At 65.2% G+C, this 21,485-nt stretch overlaps 1 protein-coding gene across 1 annotated transcript in view; it reads right to left on the bottom strand.

Annotated features, from left to right (window-relative positions):
• LOC143261234 (uncharacterized) overlaps nucleotides 1-21,485 on the bottom strand; it is a 128,241-nt gene that overhangs the window by 89,643 nt on the left and 17,113 nt on the right. Inside the window, exon 2 of the mRNA XM_076527804.1 lies at nucleotides 1,228-2,799. Within this exon, the coding sequence (XP_076383919.1) occupies nucleotides 1,228-2,799 (1,572 nt within the window). The remainder of the gene's footprint in view (nucleotides 1-1,227; nucleotides 2,800-21,485) is intronic.

Here is a 21,485-nt window from a genome sequence, read left to right as displayed (position 1 = left end):
CCAAGGCAACGGTAACACTGCAGAGGCCGAGCACTCAGGGACTCCACGGCTGCCTGGGTCCAGCCGACGGTTATCCGGCCCGCGACAGACCTTGACATAACCTTTTTTTTTTTTTTTTATTTTACGTGGAGGAAATCTGCTCGCCAGACACCCCCGCCCCGCCCGGGGGATCGGGACGAGGGTAGTGTGGGTTTCGACCCACTAAAACCTCCACGGCGACCTGAGGACGCAGGACCGATCGCTGGCGATTCAACGGGGGAGCCACGGGAACTCTTGAAGAACACTACCGCGGCTCCCCCTCGCCTGGCCGGCCATCAGGATGGTAACGATGGCCGGCCGCGTCCCGGGGGGAAATAAAATAAATCCTCCCCCCTAAAATCCATTTAAATTCGGCGGCGCGAGGGGTCGCACCCCGCACCGCCCCGACACGGCGACCGCGCGATAGGTGACCAGGGCCCCCGCCCTGATCACAGCGGCCGCCGGGGGGACGACGAGTATACCGGAGGAGGATCACAGTTAACCCTCGCCTCCTTCCGGCGACTTGTCATCCCCCACTCCCAACAGTGGACGTCCTCCTCTGTTGGCGGGCGGCGGGCAATGAAACCAGCATATTCTGGTACACCCGCCGCCCGCCTACTCTCAGCTGCCCGGGGTTTCTTGGCGTGGGCGCGCACGCCGTCCCCGGGCACGTCGGGCGGGATCTGTAAGCTCCCGATCCCGCTCGGCAGCCTCCTTCCGCGACATAACCTCCTCGCAGAAAGAGATTGCTGCCGCCCACTTCCCCTGGCCCTCCAGCATGGCCCCAACGAGGCTGGGGAGTGCGAGGTCGTGGCCGACTTCTCGTTTTAGGACTCGGCGCAGCGCTGAAAAGGCGGGACATTCCTCCAGCGTGTGCTGCGCCGAGTCTTCCTCCGCGCCACAGTGGTGGCACACCGTCGTCGCTTCCCGCCCGATGCGACACAGGTAGACACCGAAGCAGCCATGCCCGGTGAACACCTGCGTCGCTCGGTAGGAGAGCCTGCCATGCAGTCTCTCCCGCCACGAGGTGAAGTGCGGCAGGAGAGCCCCGGGGACGCGCTCGCCGGCGTGGGAGCAAAGCTCGTCACGCCATCTGGCGAGCGCTAGTCGCCGGGCCTGGAGCTCGAAGCCCTCGACCGTCTCTCGCTCCGGCGGGGCCCCTCGAGCACGGCTGGCGATGCTTGTGCGCCTATAAACATAGGCGCGCACCACCGCCTGAAGCTCGAAGGGAATTTCTCCCGCCAGAGCAAGCGCCGCCACGGTAGACGTGGTGCGGTAACCTCTTATGAGGCGGATGGCCATCCGCCTCTGCAGCCGGCGCAACAACAGCGTGTTGCGCCGGCAGGTCATCACGTACGGCGCCCATATTGGGGCACCGTATAAGGCCATAGACCGCACCACGCCCAGGTATAGGCGGCGCACCAAATCTCCCGGTCCCCCGAGGTTGGGCAGCAGGCGGCCCAAAGAGGCCGCCGCCTTTTCGACTCGGGGGACGAGACGGTCGAGATGCGCATCGAAGCTCCAGCGGCTGTCGAGGATCAGTCCGAGATATTTCAACTCGGACTTCACCTCGACGCAGGCTTCCCCAACCCGGATCCACGATCTGGCCGGTGGCCGAGACCGAGGCCGTCCGTGAAACCAGACAGCCTCGGCCTTCTCCGGGGCTATTTTCAGCCCCAGATCGCGGATCCTCGCGACGACGGCTGCCACCGCAACCTCTGCTCGTCGGATGGTCCTCTCGAAGGTACTCCCGACGGCGACCACCAACGTGTCGTCCGCGTAGCAGACGAGGGTGGCACCGTCGGGCAGGGAGGCCTTTTCCAGGACCGCGTTGTAACCCAGGTCCCACAGGAGCGGTCCTAAAACGGACCCCTGCGGAACCCCGCGGTACACTTCCCTCCGTATCATCCCGTACCGGCCCGGGTATTCGACCCACCTGTCCCGCAGGTAGGCTCCGATCACCCGCCTCAGATAGGGAGGCACCTGGTGATCGACGAGGGCCACCCTAATGGCGGACCAGGGCAGGGTGTTGAACGCATTGACGATGTCAATGGACACCGCCAAGCACACCCCGCCCCTTGCCACGGCATTGTCCGAGAGGGACTTGAGACGGTCAATAGCGTCTACCGTCGATCGCCCCTCCCGGAAGCCAAACTGGCAGTCCGCCAGATCTGGGCCGTCGCGGGACAGGTGTCTGGAGAGGCGGGCAACAATGATCTTCTCGAAGATCTTGCCCGCCTCATCCAGGAGACAAATGGGCCGGTACGCGGAGGGAGAATCCCCCGGCCTCCCATCCTTCCTCAAGAGGACCATCCGACTTTCTCTCCATAGGTCGGGGAACGTCCCCGACCTCAGGAGCCCAGAGTAGAGGCTCCTCAGCCTCTCGCCCAGGACGCTCGCGGCGAGCAGCCAGACCCGGCCGGGGATACCGTCCGGCCCCGGGGCGGTATTCTTGCCCCGGAGCCATTTGACGACCCCGGCCATCTCCTCCGGCGCGACCTCAAGATCCGGGGACCACTCATGTTCCTCTGGCTGAGGGACAGGAAGGGACGCCTCCCCGCTAACGGGGAATAAAGCGTCCACGACCCGCTCGAGCAGCCCCGGATCCAGGCTCTCCGTCACGGGGGGCGCCCAGGGACGCAATCGTCCCAAAGCCATCTTGTATGGGCGCCCCCACGGATCTCGGTTCAGAGAGCCGAGGAGATCGCGCCAGGCCTGGTCCTTCGCTCGCCTGATGGCCAGCTGCAGGGCGACCACCTTCTCCCGATATCGCCCGTACAGCTGGGCAGCCAGCACGTCGTCCGTTCGTCGTCGTCGACGGGCGCGAGCGTACTGGCGTCGCGCGCGAACGCACTCGGTGCGTAATTCCGCTATCTCGCGCGACCACCAGTACACCGCCTTCCTCGGGAAGACCCTGGCCCGTGGCATGGCGACGTCGCAAACCGACGTCATTGCGCCCCGGAACCAATGGGCCTCCCCATTCCCGTCGACTGGCCCGGTCGGTGTTGCTGGCCAGGCCACGACGTGGGCTGCCGCCATCAGAGCGTCCTGGTCGAGGCGCTTCAGCGCCCACCGCGGCTGAGGCGAACCGTCATCGGCGGGGCGACGACGGGTTGTCGATGGTGGGGCGGCGGATAGGTCGAGAACTATGTAACTATGGTCAGACAACGTCTCGACCCCTTCCGCCACCCTCCACCCCGTAATACGGCGCGCGGCCGGGGGTGTTGCCCACGAAAGGTCAACGATGGACCCCCCGTTATGCCGCACGCACGTATGGACCGAGCCCGTGTTCAGGAGACGGAGCTCCAGTCCCGCCGCCCAATCCAGCACCTCCCGGCCCCTCGAGTCAGTCCCGGGAGAACCCCAAGCCGTGGCCTTGGCATTGAAGTCCCCAAGGACCAGCACCGGACGGGGATGGCAGCGGGAGACGCATCTCCCTACCCCGTCCAGATACTGCTCAAACTCTTCGAGGGACCACCTCGGAGGTGCGTATATCGCCACAACCGCAGTGCCGCCCCAATCGACGGCCACGTATCCCAGGCCGCGCTCGATAAGCGAGCACGGCGGGGACCCCGGCCTCCCAGCCCAAATAATCGCGGCGGAGCCAATCGAGTCCCCCATCCAGTGTGGATGTTTGGGGACCCTGTGCGGCTCCGCCACGACTGCCAACCCGGCACCCCGCTCGGCCATGCATTGAAACAGGAGATCCTGCGCTCTGGCCGAGCAGTTGAGGTTAACTTGTATTATCGGGCCCAGGGGCCCCATTACACAGCCGTGTCCATTGCCGTCACGGCCGCGGATGCGGTGGCGTCTGGGACTTTAGTGGCCCCATCCGCCCACGCGGGCGCGGCGGTAGCATCAGGCGGTGCCGCCTTTACGTTGCTGGCCACGGTGGTCGCTGCCTTGGCCATCGTGGTTTCCTTCCTCTTTTTATTAAATCTGGCAGACGACCTTTGGCCGCCTACCTTGCCTCGCCTCGCACTGGCAGGACATGCCCGGCTGCCGAGTCGGTGGCCAGACGGCTTGCCCGCGCCCGCACAAAGCGGACAATGGGGCGTGGCCGTACAGGCTGCCACCTTATGGTCCCGACTGCCGCATCTATAGCAGCAGTCGGACCTATCCTCGGCAGAAGTGCACCCCTGACTGGTGTGGCCAACACCAAGGCAACGGTAACACTGCAGAGGCCGGGCACTCAGGGCCTCCACGGCTGCCTGGGTCCAGCCGACGGTTATCCGGCCCGCGACAGCAACCTTGCGAGCGGCCGCGGCAGGACATCGCACCCAGAGGGTGCCCAATCCCGAGAGGGAAGCCCGGATTTCGCCGGTATTGATGTCCCCCTCGCTGCACCCGCCCACGCGGGCAACAGCCGCAGCGACCTCCGCCGGCGTGGTCGAATCGACCAGGCCGCGCACCCTAAGGTCAGCTTTTTTGACCGGACGCGCGACCTTTACGCCGGTGCCTGCTAGCGCTTCCGCCACTTTTGTGGCGAGGACGGTGGCCTTGGCGGCCCCATCGGTGCCAGGGACTTCCAAAATTAACCCCCCAGTCACAGCCCTTCGCGGCCTCAGCGAGGCGATGCCAATTTCTGCCAGGTCCACCTTGGACCTGGCAGTGGCCATCGCCTGCGCGTAAGTAATGTCCACGCCAGACGGAACCGTTATGGTAACCGCTGCTGTGCGTGGCGGTCGAGGAGGCAGGGGTGTCTTCCTGGGGGCCGCCGGGACCACCCGACCTTTTTTATTCGCGGCCGCAGTGACCTTGGCAGCCGCCTTTTTGGCCTTCCGGCCAACCACCTGGGACCACGCCTCCTGGGGTGGTGGCGCGGCAGAGGGTAGCGCCGATTCTGCTCGCGGTCGAGCGGGCTCCGTCTGGGCCGCTATAGCCGCCCCAGCTTTCCCACCTTTCTTCTTCTTCTTCGTCTTCCGCCCCACCCTGTCCGAAGACTGTGAGGGGACGGACGGCCCAGGGGCCACCGATCGCAGGGCCGAGTCCGTTCGCGGCGCGAGCTCCCTCCTGAATGACGCCAATTTGGCGTCTATCAGGGCGCTTATCTGCACCAGAAAATCTGCGGGCGCAGCCGCAGCTGCGGGCGAGGAGTTTTCTTGCCCGGAGCGTTGGCAGTCCCGGGCGGCGACGATCGGCGGCGATACTGAGCCCTCTCCCGGGCGCGGCGGCGGAGGCATTGCGGCAGCAGCCGTACTCGCCTCCACCACCTGCCGGAGCCGAGCCACCTCCGCCCGCAGCTCCGTCATTTGCCCCCTGAGGACGGCATTCTCTGCCTCCAGGGCACGCGTGGCGTCGGTAGCTGACCTAACCGCAAGCTCGGACACCCCCACCCTGCCGTTTAAGGCGGCCACCCTTAGGGCGCGGGCCAAATTGCCCTTCAGCCCCTTTGACACGCCGGAGATCCTGGCCACTTCATCCATGCTCTCCAATATAGCGGCCGCGACATCCCGCGTTGGACGGTTGCGGAAATTTTCCGCTATATCCGTCTCGTCCGGGAGCGGGACGCTCGACCGCGATGGTCTCGGCACGGGGGCTCCCGGGTCGAATATCGCCGCCACCTCCCTTGCCTCGGCCTCCAGCTGCGAAGCCTCGGCCAGCCTAAGTTTGGCCTCTGCGAGGCCTACATATTCGCCGGTCGTCGGCGGCCGTCCTCTTTTCCTCGCTGACGACGAGCCCGGGACACTCTGCGATGAGTGGTTTGAGGAGACAGAGAAATCCGACTCCTCCCCCTCATCGCACTCACCAAGGCCCGCTGCGGTCCTCTTTTTGCCGCGTGTTGCAGAATGCCTCCGCGACACCGGCTCTGTACATCTTTTGAGGCGCACGATAGGACCGTGCACCTCCACCTCACGCTCGTTTCCCCCCTCCCCGGTTATTTGTTGAAAAGAATCCATAATTGGTCCCACGAGTGTGGTCGGAAAGAAGGTCACCCCGGGCAGAGCCGCCATACCCGGGGAAGGCTAATAAACCCGGGGGTCGCCAGGTACCCCGGGGTTGTCCGCTAAAGATTGGTGCACCCACCAACCATAGCTGGCGCTTACTCCAGCTACACCCTCATCACCGCGCAACACTGCTTGGGGCTAGGGATTTTTTAGAGAGGTTGTCATCCTCGCGGCCCGGCCGGTTAAGGCAAGACCCCCGTTCCTGTAAAACATGACCACAGGTTTACGGTATGTGTCCGACTTTAGTTGGCCCCTCACCTCAAGCCACTCCGGCATGGTAGAACCTGCCAGGGAATAAATTCCCCGCCGGCACAGCCTTGAGGATCATTAGGGCACGAAGCCCCCCCACCACGACAAGGTAGCGGACACGGGGGGGACCTTGACATAACCTTTTTTTTTTTTTTTTATTTTACGTGGAGGAAATCTGCTCGCCAGACACCCCCGCCCCACCCGGGGGAGCGGGACGAGGGTAGTGTGGGGATTGACCCACTAAAACCTCCACGGCGACCTGAGGACGCAGGACCGATCGCTGGCGATTCAACGGGGGAGCTACGGGAACTCTTGAAGAACACTACCGCGGCTCCCCCTCGCCTGGCCGGCCATCAACATGGTAACGATGACCGGCCGCGTCCCGGGGGGGAAATAAATACTCCCCCCTAAAATCCATTTAAATTCGGCGGCGCGAGGGGTCGCACCCCGCACCGCCCCGACACGGCGACCGCGCGATAGGTGACCAGGGCCCCCGCCCCGATCACAGCGGCCGCCGGGGGGACGACGAGTATATTGGAGGAGGATCACACTTAACCCTCGCCTCCTTCAGGCGACTCGTCATCCCCCATCCCCAACAGTGGACGTCCTCCTCTGTTGGCGGGCGGCGGGCAATGAAACCAGCATATTCTGGTACACCCGCCGCCCGCCTACTCTCAGCTGCCCGGGGTTTCTCGGCGTGGGCGCGCTCGCCGCCCCCGGGCACGTCGGGCGGGATCTGTAAGCTCCCGATCCCGCTCGGCAGCCTCCTTCCGCGACATAACCTCCTCGCAGAAAGAGATTGCTGCCGCCCACTTCCCCGGGCTCTCCAGCATGGCCCCAACTAGGCTGGAGAGTGCGAGGTCGTGACCGACTTCCCGTTTTAGGACTCGGCGCAGCGCTGAAAAGGCGGGACATTCCTCCAGCGTGTGCTGCGCCGAGTCTTCCTCCGCGCCACAATGGTGGCACACCGTCGTCGCTTCCCGCCCGATGCGACACAGGTAGACACCGAAGCAGCCATGCCCGGTGAACACCTGCGTCGCTCGGTAGGAGAGCCTGCCATGCCGTCTCTCCCGCCACGAGGTGAAGTGCGGCAGGAGAGCCCCGGGGACGCGCTCGCCGGCGTGGGAGCAAAGCTCGGCACGCCATCTGGCGAGCGCTAGTCGCCGGGCCTGGAGCTCGAAGCCCTCGACCGTCTCTCGCTCCGGCGGAGCCCCTCGAGCACGGCTGGCGATGCTTGTGCGCCTATAAACATAGGCGCGCACCGCCGCTTGAAGCTCGAAGGGAAGTTCTCCCGCCAGAGCAAGCGCCGCCACGGTAGACGTGGTGCGGTAACCTCTTATGAGGCGGATGGCCATCCGCCTCTGCAGCCGGCGCAACAACAGCGTGTTGCGTCGGCTGGTCATCACGTACGGCACCCATATTGGGGCACCGTATAAGGCCATAGACCGCACCACGCCCAGGTATAGGCGGCGCACAAAATCTCCCGGTCCCCCGAGGTTGGGCAGCAGGCGGCCCAAAGAGGCCGCCGCCTTTTCGACTCGGGGGACGAGACGGTCGAGATGCGCGTCGAAGCTCCAGCGGCTGTCGAGGATCAGTCCGAGATATTTCAGCTCGGACTTCACCTCTACGCAGGCTTCTCCAACCCGGATCCACGATCTGGCCGGTGGCCGAGACCGAGGCCGTCCGTGAAACCAGACAGCCTCGGCCTTCTCCGGGGCTATTTTCAGCCCCAGATCGCGGATCCTCGCGACGACGGCTGCCACCGCAACCTCTGCTCGTCGGATGGTCCTCTCGAAGGTACTCCCAACGGCGACCACCAACGTGTCGTCCGCGTAGCAGACGAGGGTGGCACCGTCGGGCAGGGAGGCCTTCTCCAGGACCGCGTTGTAACCCAGGTCCCACAGGAGCGGTCCTAAAACGGACCCCTGCGGAACCCCGCGGTCCACTTCCCTCCGTATCATCCCGGACCGGCCCGGGTATTCAACCCACCTGTCCCGAAGGTAGGCCCCTATCACCCGCCTCAGATAGGGAGGCACCTGGTGATCGGCGAGGGCCTCCCTGATGGCGGACCAGGGCAGGGTGTTGAACGCATTGACGATGTCAATGGACACCGCCAAGCACACCCCGCCCCTTGCCACGGCATTGTCCGAGAGGGACTTGAGACGGTCGATAGCGTCGACCGTCGATCGCCCCTCCCGGAAGCCAAACTGGCAGTCCGCCAGATCTGGGCCGTCGCGGGACAGGTGTCTGGAGAGGCGGGCAACAATGATCTTCTCGAAGATCTTGCCCGCCTCATCCAGGAGACAAATGGGCCGGTACGCGGAGGGAGAATCCCCCGGCCTCCCATCCTTCCTCAAGAGGACCATCCGACTTTCTCTCCATAGGTCGGGGAACGTCCCCGACCTCAGGAGCCCAGAGTAGAGGCTCCTCAGCCTCTCCCCCAGGACGCCCGCGGCGAGCAACCAGACCCGGCCGGGGATACCGTCCGGCCCCGGGGCGGTATTCTTGCCCCGGAGCCATTTGAAGACCCCGGCCATCTCCTCCGGCGCGACCTCAAGATCCGGGGACCACTCATGTTCCTCTGGCTCAGGGTCGGGCCGGGACGCCTCGCCGCTAACGGGGAATAAAGCGTCCACGACCCGCCCGAGCAACCCCGGATCCAGGCTCTCCGTTACGGGGGGCGCCCAGGGACGTAATCGTCCCAATGCCATCTTGTATGGGCGCCCCCACGGATCTCGGTTCAGAGAGCCGAGGAGATCGCGCCAGGCCTGGTCCTTTGCCCGCCTGATGGCCAGCTGCAGGGCGACCACCTTCTCCCGATATAGCCCGTACAGCTGGGCAGCCAGCACGTCGTCCGTACGTCGTCGTCGACGGGCGCGAGCGTACTGGCGTCGCGCGCGGACGCACTCGGTGCGTAATTCCGCTATCGCGCGCGTCCACCAGTACACCGCCTTCCTCGGGAAGACCCTGGCCCGGGGCATGGCGACGTCGCAAATCGACGTCATTGCGCCCCGGAACCACTGGGCCTCCCCATTCCCGTCGACTGGCCCAGCCGGTGTTGCTGGCCAGGCCACGACGTGTGCTGCCGCCATCAGAGCGTCCTGGTCGAGGCGCTTCAGCGCCCACCGCGGCTGAGGCGAACCCTCATCGGCGGGGCGACGACGGGGTGTCGATGGTGGGGCGCCGGAGAGGTCGAGAACTATGTATCTGTGGTCAGACAACGTCTCGACCCCTTCCGCCACCCTCCACCCCGTAATACGGCGCGCGGCCGGGGGCGTTGCCCACGAAAGGTCAACGATGGACCCCCCGTTATGCCGCACGCACGTATGGACCGAGCCCGTGTTCAGAAGACGGAGCTCCAGTCCCGCCGCCCAATCCAGCACCTCCCGGCCCCTCGAATCAGTCCCGGGGGAACCCCAAGCCGTGGCCTTGGCATTAAAGTCCCCCAGGACCAGCACCGGACGGGGATGGCAGCGGGAGACGCATCTCCCTACCCCGTCCAGATACTGCTCAAACTCTTCGAGGGACCACCTTGGAGGTGCGTATATCGCCACAACCGCGGTGCCGCCCCAATCAACGGCCACGTATCCCAGGCCGCGCTCGATAAGCGAGCACGGCGGGGACCCCGGCCTCCCAGCCCAAATAATCGCGGCGGAGCCAATCGAGTCCCCCATCCAGTGTGGATGTTTGGGGACCCTGTGCGGCTCCGCCACGACTGCCAACCCGGCACCCCGCTCGGCCAGGCATTGAAACATGAGATCCTGCGCTCTGGCCGAGCAGTTGAGGTTAACTTGTATTATCGGGCCCGGGGGCCCCATTACACAGCCGTGTCCATCGCCGTCACGGCCGCGGATGCGGTGGCGTCTGGGACTTTATTGGTCCCATCCGCCCCCGCGGGTGCGGCGGTAGCATCAGGAGGTGCCGCCTTTTCGTTGCTGGCCACGGTGGTCGCTGCCTTGGCCATCGTGGTTCCCTTCCCTTTTTTATTAAATCTGGCAGACGACCTTTGGCCGCCCCCCTTGCCTCGCCCCGCACCGGCAGGACATGCCCGGCTCCCGAGGCGGTGACCAGACGGCTTGCCCGCGCCCGCACAAAGCGGACAATTGGGCGTGGCCGTACAGGCTGCCACCTTATGGTCCCGACTGCCGCATCTATAGCAGCAGTTGGACCTATCCTCGGCAGAAGTGCACCGCTGACTGGTGTGGCCAACACCAAGGCAACGGTAACACTGCAGGGGCCGGGCACTCAGGGCCTCCACGGCTGCCTGGGTCCAGCCGACAGTTATCCGGCCCGCGACAGCAACCTTGCGAGCGGCCGCGGCAGGACATCGGACCCAGAGGGTGCCCAATCCCGAGGGGGAAGCCCGGATTTCGCCGGTATTGATGTCCCCCTCGCTGCACCCGCCCACGCGGGCAACAGCCGCAGCGACCTCCGCCGGCGTGGTCGAGTCGACCAGGCCGCGCACCCTAAGGTCAGCTTTTTTGACCGGACGCGCGACCTTTACGCCGGTGCCTGCTAGCGCTTCCGCCACTTTTGTGGCGAGGACGGTGGCCTTGGCGGCCCCATCGGTGCCAGGGACTTCCAAAATTAACCCCCCAGTCACAGCCCTTCGCGGCCTCAGCGAGGCGATGCCAATTTCTGCCAGGTCCACCTTGGACCTGGCAGTGGCCATCGCCTGCGCGTAAGTAATGTCCACGCCAGACGGAACCGTTATGGTAACCGCTGCTGTGCGTGGCGGTCGAGGAGGCAGGGGTGTCTTCCTGGGGGCCGCCGGGACCACCCGACCTTTTTTATTCGCGGCCGCAGTGACCTTGGCAGCCGCCTTTTTGGCCTTCCGGCCAACCACCTGGGACCACGCCTCCTGGGGTGGTGGCGCGGCAGAGGGTAGCGCCGATTCTGCTCGCGGTCGAGCGGGCTCCGTCTGGGCCGCTATAGCCGCCCCAGCTTTCCCACCTTTCTTCTTCTTCTTCGTCTTCCGCCCCACCCTGTCCGAAGACTGTGAGGGGACGGACGGCCCAGGGGCCACCGATCGCAGGGCCGAGTCCGTTCGCGGCGCGAGCTCCCTCCTGAATGACGCCAATTTGGCGTCTATCAGGGCGCTTATCTGCACCAGAAAATCTGCGGGCGCAGCCGCAGCTGCGGGCGAGGAGTTTTCTTGCCCGGAGCGTTGGCAGTCCCGGGCGGCGACGATCGGCGGCGATACTGAGCCCTCTCCCGGGCGCGGCGGCGGAGGCATTGCGGCAGCAGCCGTACTCGCCTCCACCACCTGCCGGAGCCGAGCCACCTCCGCCCGCAGCTCCGTCATTTGCCCCCTGAGGACGGCATTCTCTGCCTCCAGGGCACGCGTGGCGTCGGTAGCTGACCTAACCGCAAGCTCGGACACCCCCACCCTGCCGTTTAAGGCGGCCACCCTTAGGGCGCGGGCCAAATTGCCCTTCAGCCCCTTTGACACGCCGGAGATCCTGGCCACTTCATCCATGCTCTCCAATATAGCGGCCGCGACATCCCGCGTTGGACGGTTGCGGAAATTTTCCGCTATATCCGTCTCGTCCGGGAGCGGGACGCTCGACCGCGATGGTCTCGGCACGGGGGCTCCCGGGTCGAATATCGCCGCCACCTCCCTTGCCTCGGCCTCCAGCTGCGAAGCCTCGGCCAGCCTAAGTTTGGCCTCTGCGAGGCCTACATATTCGCCGGTCGTCGGCGGCCGTCCTCTTTTCCTCGCTGACGACGAGCCCGGGACACTCTGCGATGAGTGGTTTGAGGAGACAGAGAAATCCGACTCCTCCCCCTCATCGCACTCACCAAGGCCCGCTGCGGTCCTCTTTTTGCCGCGTGTTGCAGAATGCCTCCGCGACACCGGCTCTGTACATCTTTTGAGGCGCACGATAGGACCGTGCACCTCCACCTCACGCTCGTTTCCCCCCTCCCCGGTTATTTGTTGAAAAGAATCCATAATTGGTCCCACGAGTGTGGTCGGAAAGAAGGTCACCCCGGGCAGAGCCGCCATACCCGGGGAAGGCTAATAAACCCGGGGGTCGCCAGGTACCCCGGGGTTGTCCGCTAAAGATTGGTGCACCCACCAACCATAGCTGGCGCTTACTCCAGCTACACCCTCATCACCGCGCAACACTGCTTGGGGCTAGGGATTTTTTAGAGAGGTTGTCATCCTCGCGGCCCGGCCGGTTAAGGCAAGACCCCCGTTCCTGTAAAACATGACCACAGGTTTACGGTATGTGTCCGACTTTAGTTGGCCCCTCACCTCAAGCCACTCCGGCATGGTAGAACCTGCCAGGGAATAAATTCCCCGCCGGCACAGCCTTGAGGATCATTAGGGCACGAAGCCCCCCCACCACGACAAGGTAGCGGACACGGGGGGGAACCTTGACATAACCTTTTTTTTTTTTTTTTATTTTACGTGGAGGAAATCTGCTCGCCAGACACCCCCGCCCAGCCCGGGGGAGCGGGACGAGGGTAGTGTGGGGATCGACCCACTAAAACCTCCACGGCGACCTGAGGACGCAGGACCGATCGCTGGCGATTCAACGGGGGAGCCGCGGGAACTCTTGAAGAACACTACCGCGGCTCCCCCTCGCCTGGCCGGCCATCAAGGTGGTAACGATGGCCGGCCGCGTCCCGGGGGGAAATAAAATAAATCCTCCCCCCTAAAATCCATTTAAATTCGGCGGCGCGAGGGGTCGCACCCCGCACCGCCCCGACACGGCGACCGCGCGATAGGTGACCAGGGCCCCCGCCCTGATCACAGCGGCCGCCGGGGGGACGACGAGTATATTGGAGGAGGATCACAGTTAACACTCGCCTCCTTCAGACGACTCGTCATCCCCCACTCCCAACAGTGGACGTCCTCCTCTGTTGGCGGGCGGCGGGCAATGAAACCAGCATGTTCTGGTACACCCGCCGCCCGCCTACTCCCAGCTGCCCGGGTTTTGTCGGCGTGGGCGCGCACGCCGTCCCCGGGCACGTCGGGCGGGATCTGTAAGCTCCCGATCCCGCACGGCAGCCTCCTTCCGCGACATAACCTCCTCGCAGAAAGAGATTGCTGCCGCCCACTTCCCCGGGCCCTCCAGCATGGCCCCAACTAGGCTGGAGAGTGCGAGGTCGTGGCCGACTTCTCGTTTTAGGACTCGGCGCAGCGCTGAAAAGGCGGGACATTCCTCCAGCGTGTGCTGCGCCGAGTCTTCCTCCGCGCCACAATGGTGGCACACCGTCGTCGCTTCCCGCCCGATGCGACACAGGTAGACACCGAAGCAGCCATGCCCGGTGAACACCTGCGTCGCTCGGTAGGAGAGCCTGCCATGCCGTCTCTCCCGCCACGAGGTGAAGTGCGGCAGGAGAGCCCCGGGGACGCGCTCGCCGGCGTGGGAGCAAAGCTCGGCACGCCATCTGGCGAGCGCTAGTCTCCGGGCCTGGAGCTCGAAGCCCTCGACCGTCTCTCGCTCCGGCGGGGCCCCTCGAGCACGGCTGGCGATGCTTGTGCGCCCATAAACATAGGCGCGCACCGCCGCCTGAAGCTCGAAGGGAAGTTCTCCCGCCAGAGCAAGCGCCGCCACGGTAGACGTGGTGCGGTAACCTCTTATGAGGCGGATGGCCATCCGCCTCTGCAGCCGGCGCAACAATAGCGTGTTGCGCCGGCTGGTCATCACGTACGGCGCCCATATTGGGGCACCGTATAAGGCCATAGACCGCACCACGCCCAGGTATAGGCAGCGCACCAAATCACCCGGTCCCCCGAGGTTGGGCAGCAGGCGGCCCAAAGAGGCCGCCGCCTTTTCGACTCGGGGGACGAGACGGTCGAGATGCGCATCGAAGCACCAGTGGCTGTCGAGGATCAGTCCGAGATATTTCAACTCGGACTTCACCTCGACGCAGGCTTCTCCAACCCGGATCCACGATCTGGCCGGTGGCCGAGACCGAGGCCGTCCGTGAAACCAGACAGCCTCGGCCCTCTCCGGGGCTATTTTCAGCCCCAGATCGCGGATCCTCGCGACGACGGCTGCCACCGCAACCTCTGCTCGTCGGATGGTCCTCTCGAAGGTACTCCCGACGGCGACCACCAACGTGTCGTCCGCGTAGCAGACGAGAGTGGCACCGTCGGGCAGGGAGGCCTTCTCCAGGACCGCGTTGTAACCTAGGTCCCACAGGAGCGGTCCTAAAACGGACCCCTGCGGGACACCGCGGTCCACTTCCCTCCGTATCATCCCGCACCGGCCCGGGTATTCAACCCATCTGTCCCGCAGGTAGGCCCCGATCACCCGCCTCAGATAGGGAGGCACCTGGTGATCGACGAGGGCCTCCCTAATGGCGGACCAGGGCAGGGTGTTGAACGCATTGACGATGTCAATGGACACCGCCAAGCACACCCCGCCCCTTGCCACGGCATTGTCCGAGAGGGACTTGAGACGGTCGATTGCGTCGACCGTCGATCGCCCCTCCCGGAAGCCAAACTGGCAGTCCGCCAGATCTGGGCCGTCGCGGGACAGGTGTCTGGAGAGGCGGGCAACAATGATCTTCTCGAAGATCTTTCCCGCCTCATCCAGGAGACAAATGGGCCGGTACGCGGAGGGAGAATCCCCCGGCCTCCCATCCTTCCTCAAGAGGATCATCCGACTTTCTCTCCATAGGTCGGGGAACGTCCCCGACCTCAGGAGCCCAGAGTAGAGGCTCCTCAGCCTCTCGCCCAGGACGCTCGCGGCGAGCAGTCAGACCCGGCCGGGGATACCGTCCGGCCCCGGGGCGGTATTCTTGCCCCGGAGCCATTTGACGACCCCGGCCATCTCCTCCGGCGCGACCTCAAGATCCGGGGACCACTCATGTTCCTCTGGCTCAGGGACAGGCCGGGACGCCTCCCCGCTAACGGGGAATAAAGCGTCCACGACCCGCCCGAGCAGCCCCGGATCCAGGCTCTCCGTCACGGGGGGCGCCTAGGGACGCAATCGTCCCAATGCCATCTTGTATGGGCGCCCCCACGGATCTCGGTTTAGAGAGCCGAGGAGATCGCGCCAGGCCTGGTCCTTCGCTCGCCTGATGGCCAGCTGCAGGGCGACCACCTTCTCCCGATATCGCCCGTACAGCTGGGCAGCCAGCACGTCGTCCGTTCGTCGTCGTCGACGGGCGCGAGCGTACTGGCGTCGCGCGCGAACGCACTCGGTGCGTAATTCCGCTATCTCGCGCGACCACCAGTACACCGCCTTCCTCGGGAAGACCCTGGCCCGTGGCATGGCGACGTCGCAAACCGACGTCATTGCGCCCCGGAACCAACGGGCCTCCCCATTCCCGTCGACTGGCCCGGCCGGTGTTGCTGGCCAGGCCACGACGTGGGCTGCCGCCATCAGAGCGTCCTGGTCGAGGCGCTTCAGCGCCCACCGCGGCTGAGGCGAACATTCATCGGCGGTGCGACGACGGGGTGTCGATGGTGGGGCGGCGGAGAGGTCGAGAACTATGTATCTGTGGTCAGACAACGTCTCGACCCCTTCCGCCACCCTCCACCCCGTAATACGGCGCGCGGCCGGGGGCGTTGCCCACGAAAGGTCAACGATGGACCCCCCGTTATGCCGCACGCACGTACGAACCGAGCCCGTGTTCAGGAGACGGAGCTCCAGTCCCGCCGCCCAATCCAGCACCTCCCGGCCCCTCGAATCAGTCCCGGGGGAACCCCAAGCCGTGGCCTTGGCATTAAAGTCCCCCAGGACCAGCACCGGACGGGGATGGCAGCGGGAGACGCATCTCCCTACCCCGTCCAGATACTGCTCAAACTCTTCGAGGGACCACCTTGGAGGTGCGTATATCGCCACAACCGCGGTGCCGCCCCAATCGACGGCCACGTATCCCAGGCCGCGCTCGATAAGCGAGCACGGCGGGGACCCCGGCCTCCCAGCCCAAATAATCGCGGCGGAGCCAATCGAGTCCCCCATCCAGTGTGGATGTTTGGGGACCCTGTGCGGCTCCGCCACGACTGCCAACCCGGCACCCCGCTCGGCCAGGCATTGAAACAGGAGATCCTGCGCTCTGGCCGAGCAGTTGAGGTTAACTTGTATTATCGGGCCCGGGGGCCCCATTACACAGCCGTGTCCATCGCCGTCACGGCCGCGGATGCGGTGGCGTCAGGGACTTTAGTGGCCCCATTCGCCCCCGCGGGTGCGGCGGTAGCATCAGGCGGTGCCGCCTTTTCGTTGCTGGCCACGGTGGTCGCTGCCTTGGCCATCGTGGTTTCCTTCCCTTTTTTATTGAATCTGGCAGACGACCTTTGGCCGCCTACCTTGCCTCGCCTCGCACTGACAGGACACGCCCGGCCGCCGAGGCGGTGACCAGAAGGCCTGCCCGCGCCCGCACAAAGCGGACAATTGGGCGTGGCCGTACAGGCTGCCACCGTATGGTCCCGACTGCCGCATCTATAGCAGCAGTCGGACCTATCCTCGGCAGAAGTGCACCGCTGACTGGTGTGGCCAACATCAAGGCAACGGTAACACTGCAGAGGCCGGGCACTCAGGGCCTCCACGGCTGCATGGGTCCAGCCGACGGTTATCCGGCCCGCGACAGCAACCTTGCGAGCGGCCGCGGCAGGACATCGGACCCAGAGGGTGCCCAATCCCGAGGGGGAAGACCGGATTTCGCCGGTATTGATGTCCCCCTCGCTGCACCCGCCCACGCGGGCAACAGCCGCAGCGACCTCCGCCGGCGTGGTCGAATCGACCAGGCCGCGCACCCTAAGGTCAGCTTTTTTGATAGGACGCGCGACCTTTACGCCGGTGCCTGCCAGCGCTTCCGCCACTTTTGTGGCGAGGACGGTGGCCTTGGCGGCCCCATCGGTGCCAGGGACTTCCAAAATTAACCCCCCAGTCACCGCCCTTCGCGGCCTCAGCGAGGCGATGCCAATTTCTTCCAGGTCCACCTTGGACCTGGCAGTGGCCATCGCCTGCGCGTAAGTAATGTCCACGCCAGACGGAACCGTTATGGTAACCGCTGCTGTGCGTGGCGGTCGCGGAGGCAGGGGTGTCTTCCTGGGGGCCGCCGGGACCACCCGTCCTTTTTTATTATTCGCCGCCGCAGTGGCCTTGGCAGCCGCCTTTTTAGCCTTGCGGCCAACCACCTGGGACCACGCCTCCTGGGGCGGAGGCGCGGCAGAGGGTAGCGCCGATTCTGCTCGCGGTCGAGCGGGCTCCGTCTGGGCCGCTATAGCCGCCCCAGCTTTCCCACCTTTCTTCTTCTTCTTCGTCTTCCGCCCCACCCTGTCCGAAGACTGTGAGGGGACGGACGGCCCAGGTGCCACCGATCGCAGGGCCGAGTCCGTTCGCGGCGCGAGCTCCCTCCTGAATGAGGCCAATTTGGCGTCTATCAGGGCGCTTATCTGCGCCAGAAAATCTGCGGGCGCAGTCGCATGTGGGGGCGAGGACTTTTCTTGCCCGGAGCGTTGGCAGTCCCGGGCGGCGACGATCGGCGGCGATACTGAGCCCTCTCCCGGGCGCGGCGGCGGAGGCATTGCGGCAGCAGCCGTACTCGCCTCCACCACCTGCCGGAGCCGAGCCACCTCCGCCCGCAGCTCCGTCATTTGCCCCCTGAGGACGGCATTCTCTGCCTCCAGGGCACGCGTGGCGTCGGTAGCCGACCTAACCGCAAGCTCGGACACCCCCACCCTGCCGTTTAAGGCGGCCACCCTTAGGGCGCGGGCCAAATTGCCCTTCAGCCCCTTTGACACGCCGGAGATCCTGGCCACTTCATCCAGGCTCTCCAATATAGCGGCCGCGACATCCCGCGTTGGACGGTTGCGGAAATTTTCCGCTATATCCGTCTCGTCCGGGAGCGGGACGCTCGACCGCGATGGTCTCGGCACGGGGGCTCCCGGGTCGAATATCGCCGCCACCTCCCTTGCCTCGGCCTCCAGCTGCGAAGCCTCGGCCAGCCTAAGTTTGGCCTCTGCGAGGCCAACATATTCGCCGGTCGTCGGCGGCCGTCCTCTTTTCCTCGCTGACGACGAGCCCGGGACACTCTGCGATGAGTGGTGGGAGGAGACAGAGAAATCTGACTCCTCCCCCTCATCGCACTCACCAAGGCCCGCTGCGGTCCTCTTTTTGCCGCGTGTCGCCGAATGCCTCCGCGACACCGGCTCTGTGCATCTTTTGAGGCGCACGATAGGCCCGCGCACCTCCACCTCACGCTCGTTTCCCCCCTCCCCGGTTGTTTGTGAAAAAGTAGACTCCATACTTAATCCCACGAGTGTGGTCGGAAAGGAGGTCACCCCGGGTAGAGCCGCCATACCCGGGGAAGGCTAATACGCCCGGGGGGTCGCCAGGTACCCCGGGGAACCTTGACATAACCTTTTTTTTTTTTTTTTTATTTTACGTGGAGGAAATCTGCTCGCCAGACACCCCCGCCCCGCCCGGGGGAGCGGGACGAGGGTAGTGTGGGGTTTGACCCACTAAAACCTCCACGGCGACCTGAGGACGCAGGACCGATCGCTGGCGATTCAACGGGGGAGCCACGGGAACTCTTGAAGAACACTACCGCGGCTCCCCCTCGCCTGGCCGGCCATCAAGATGGTAACGATGGCCGGCCGCGTCCCGGGGGGAGATAAATCCTCCCCCCTAGAATCCATTTAAATTTAAATTCGGCGGCGCGAGGGGTCGCACCCCGCACCGCCCCGACACGGCGACCGCGCGATAGGTGACCAGGGCCCCCGCCCTGATCACAGCGGACGCCGGGGGGACGACGAGTATATTGGAGGAGGATTACAGTTAACCCTCGCCTCCTTCAGGCGACTCGTCATCCCCCATCCCCAACAGTGGACGTCCTCCTCTGTTGGCGGGCGGCGGGCAATGAAACCAGCATGTACTGGTACACCCGCCGCCCGCCTACTCTCAGCTGCCCGGTGTTTCTCGGCGTGGGCGCGCACGCCGCCCCCGGGCACGTCGGGCGGGATCTGTAAGCTCCCGATCCCGCTCGGCAGCCTCCTTCCGCGACATAACCTCCTCGCAGAAAGAGATTGCTGCCGCCCACTTCCCCGGGCCCTCCAGCATGGCCCCAACTAGGCTGGAGAGTGCGAGGTCGTGGCCGACTTCTCGTCTTAGGACTCGGCGCAGCGCTGAAAAGGCGGGACATTCCTCCAGCGTGTGCTGCGCCGAGTCTTCCTCCGCGCCACAATGGTGGCACACCGTCGTCGCTTCCCGCCCGATGCGACACAGGTAGACACCGAAGCAGCCATGCCCGGTGAACACCTGCGTCGCTCGGTAGGAGAGCCTGCCATGCCGTCTCTCCCGCCACGAGGTGAAGTGCGGCAGGAGAGCCCCGGGGACGCGCTCGCCGGCGTGGGAGCAAAGCTCGGCACGCCATCTGGCCAGCGCTAGTCTCCGGGCCTGGAGCTCGAAGCCCTCGACCGTCTCTCGCTCCGGCGGGGCCCCTCGAGCACGGCTGGCGATGCTTGTGCGCCCATAAACATATGCGCGCACCGCCGCCTGAAGCTCGAAGGGAAGTTCTCCCGCCAGAGCAAGCGCCGCCACGGTAGACGTGGTGCGGTAGCCTCTTATGAGGCGGATGGCCATCCGCCTCTGCAGCCGGCGCAACAACAGCGTGTTGCGCCGGCTGGTCATCACGTACGGCGCCCAGATTGGGGCACCGTATAAGGCCATAGACCGCACCACGCCCAGGTATAGGCGGCGCACCAAATCTCCCGGTCCCCCGAGGTTGGGCAGCAGGCGGCCCAAAGAGGCCGCCGCCTTTTCGACTCGGAGGACGAGACGGTCGAGATGCGCATCGAAGCTCCAGCGGCTGTCGAGGATCAGTCCGAGATATTTCAACTCGGACTTCACCTCGACGCAGGCTTCTCCAACCCGGATCCACGATCTGGCCGGTGGCCGAGACCGAGGCCGTCCGTGAAACCAGACAGCCTCGGCCTTCTCCGGGGCTATTTTCAGCCCCAGATCGCGGATCCTCGTGACGACGGCTGCCACCGCAACCTCTGCTCGTCGGATGGTCCTCTCGAAGGTACTCCCGACGGCGACCACCAACGTGTCGTCCGCGTAGCAGACGAGGGTGGCACCGTCGGGCAGGGAGGCCTTTTCCAGGACCGCGTTGTAACCCAGGTCCCACAGGAGCGGTCCTAAAACGGACCCCTGCGGGACCCCGCGGTCCACTTCCCTCCGTATCACCCCGTACCGGCCCGGGTATTCAACCCACCTGTCCCGCAGGTAGGCCCCGATCACCCGCCTCAGATAGGGAGGCACCTGGTGATCGACGAGGGCCTCCCTAATGGCGGACCAGGGCAGGGTGTTGAACGCATTGACGATGTCAATGGACACCGCCAAGCACACCCCGCCCCTTGCCACGGCATTGTCCGAGAGGGACTTGAGACGGTCGATAGCGTCGACCGTCGATCGCCGCTCCCGGAAGCCAAACTGGCAGTCCGCCAGATCTGGGCCGTCGCGGGACAGGTGTCTGGAGAGGCGGGCAACAATGATCTTCTCGAAGATCTTGCCCGCCTCATCCAGGAGACAAATGGGCCGGAACGCGGAGGGAGAATCCCCCGGCCTCCCATCCTTCCTCAAGAGGACCATCCGACTTTCTCTCCATAGGTCGGGGAACGTCCCCGACTTCAGGAGCCCAGAGTAGAGGCTCCTCAGCCTCTCCCCCAGGACGCTCGCGGCGAGCAACCAGACCCGGCCGGGGATACCGTCCGGCCCCGGAGCGGTATTCTTGCCCCGGAGCCATTTGACGACCCCGGCCATCTCCTCCGGCGCGACCTCAAGATCCGGGGACCACTCATGTTCCTCTGGCTCAGGGACGGGCCGGAACGCCTCCCCGCTAACGGGGAATAAAGCGTCCACGACCCGCCCGAGCAGCCCCGGATCCAGGCTCTCCGTCACGGGGGGCGCCCAGGGACGTAACCGTCCCAATGCCATCTTGTATGGGCGCCCCCACGGATCTCGGTTCAGAGAGCCGAGGAGATCGCGCCAGGCCTGGTCCTTCGCTCGCCTGGTGGCCAGCTGCAGGGCGACCACCTTCTCCCGATATCTCCCATACAGCTGGGCAGCCAGCACGTCGTCCGTACGTCGTCGTCGACGGACGCGAGCGTACTGGCGTCGCGCGCGGACGCACTCGGTGCGTAATTCCGCTATTTCGCGCGACCACCAGTACACCGCCTTCCTCGGGAAGACCCTGGCCCGGGGCATGGCGACGTCGCAAATCGACGTCATTGCGCCCCGGAACCACTGGGCCTCCCCATTCCCGTCGACTGGCCCAGCCGGTGTTGCTGGCCAGGCCACG

Source organism: Megalopta genalis, unplaced genomic scaffold (assembly GCF_051020955.1).
Source record: "Megalopta genalis isolate 19385.01 unplaced genomic scaffold, iyMegGena1_principal scaffold0043, whole genome shotgun sequence".
NCBI classification, from domain to species: Eukaryota; Metazoa; Arthropoda; class Insecta; order Hymenoptera; family Halictidae; genus Megalopta; species Megalopta genalis.
The sequence above is the reverse complement of the archived record's forward strand: the minus strand, read 5'-3'. Positions and strand labels throughout refer to the sequence as shown.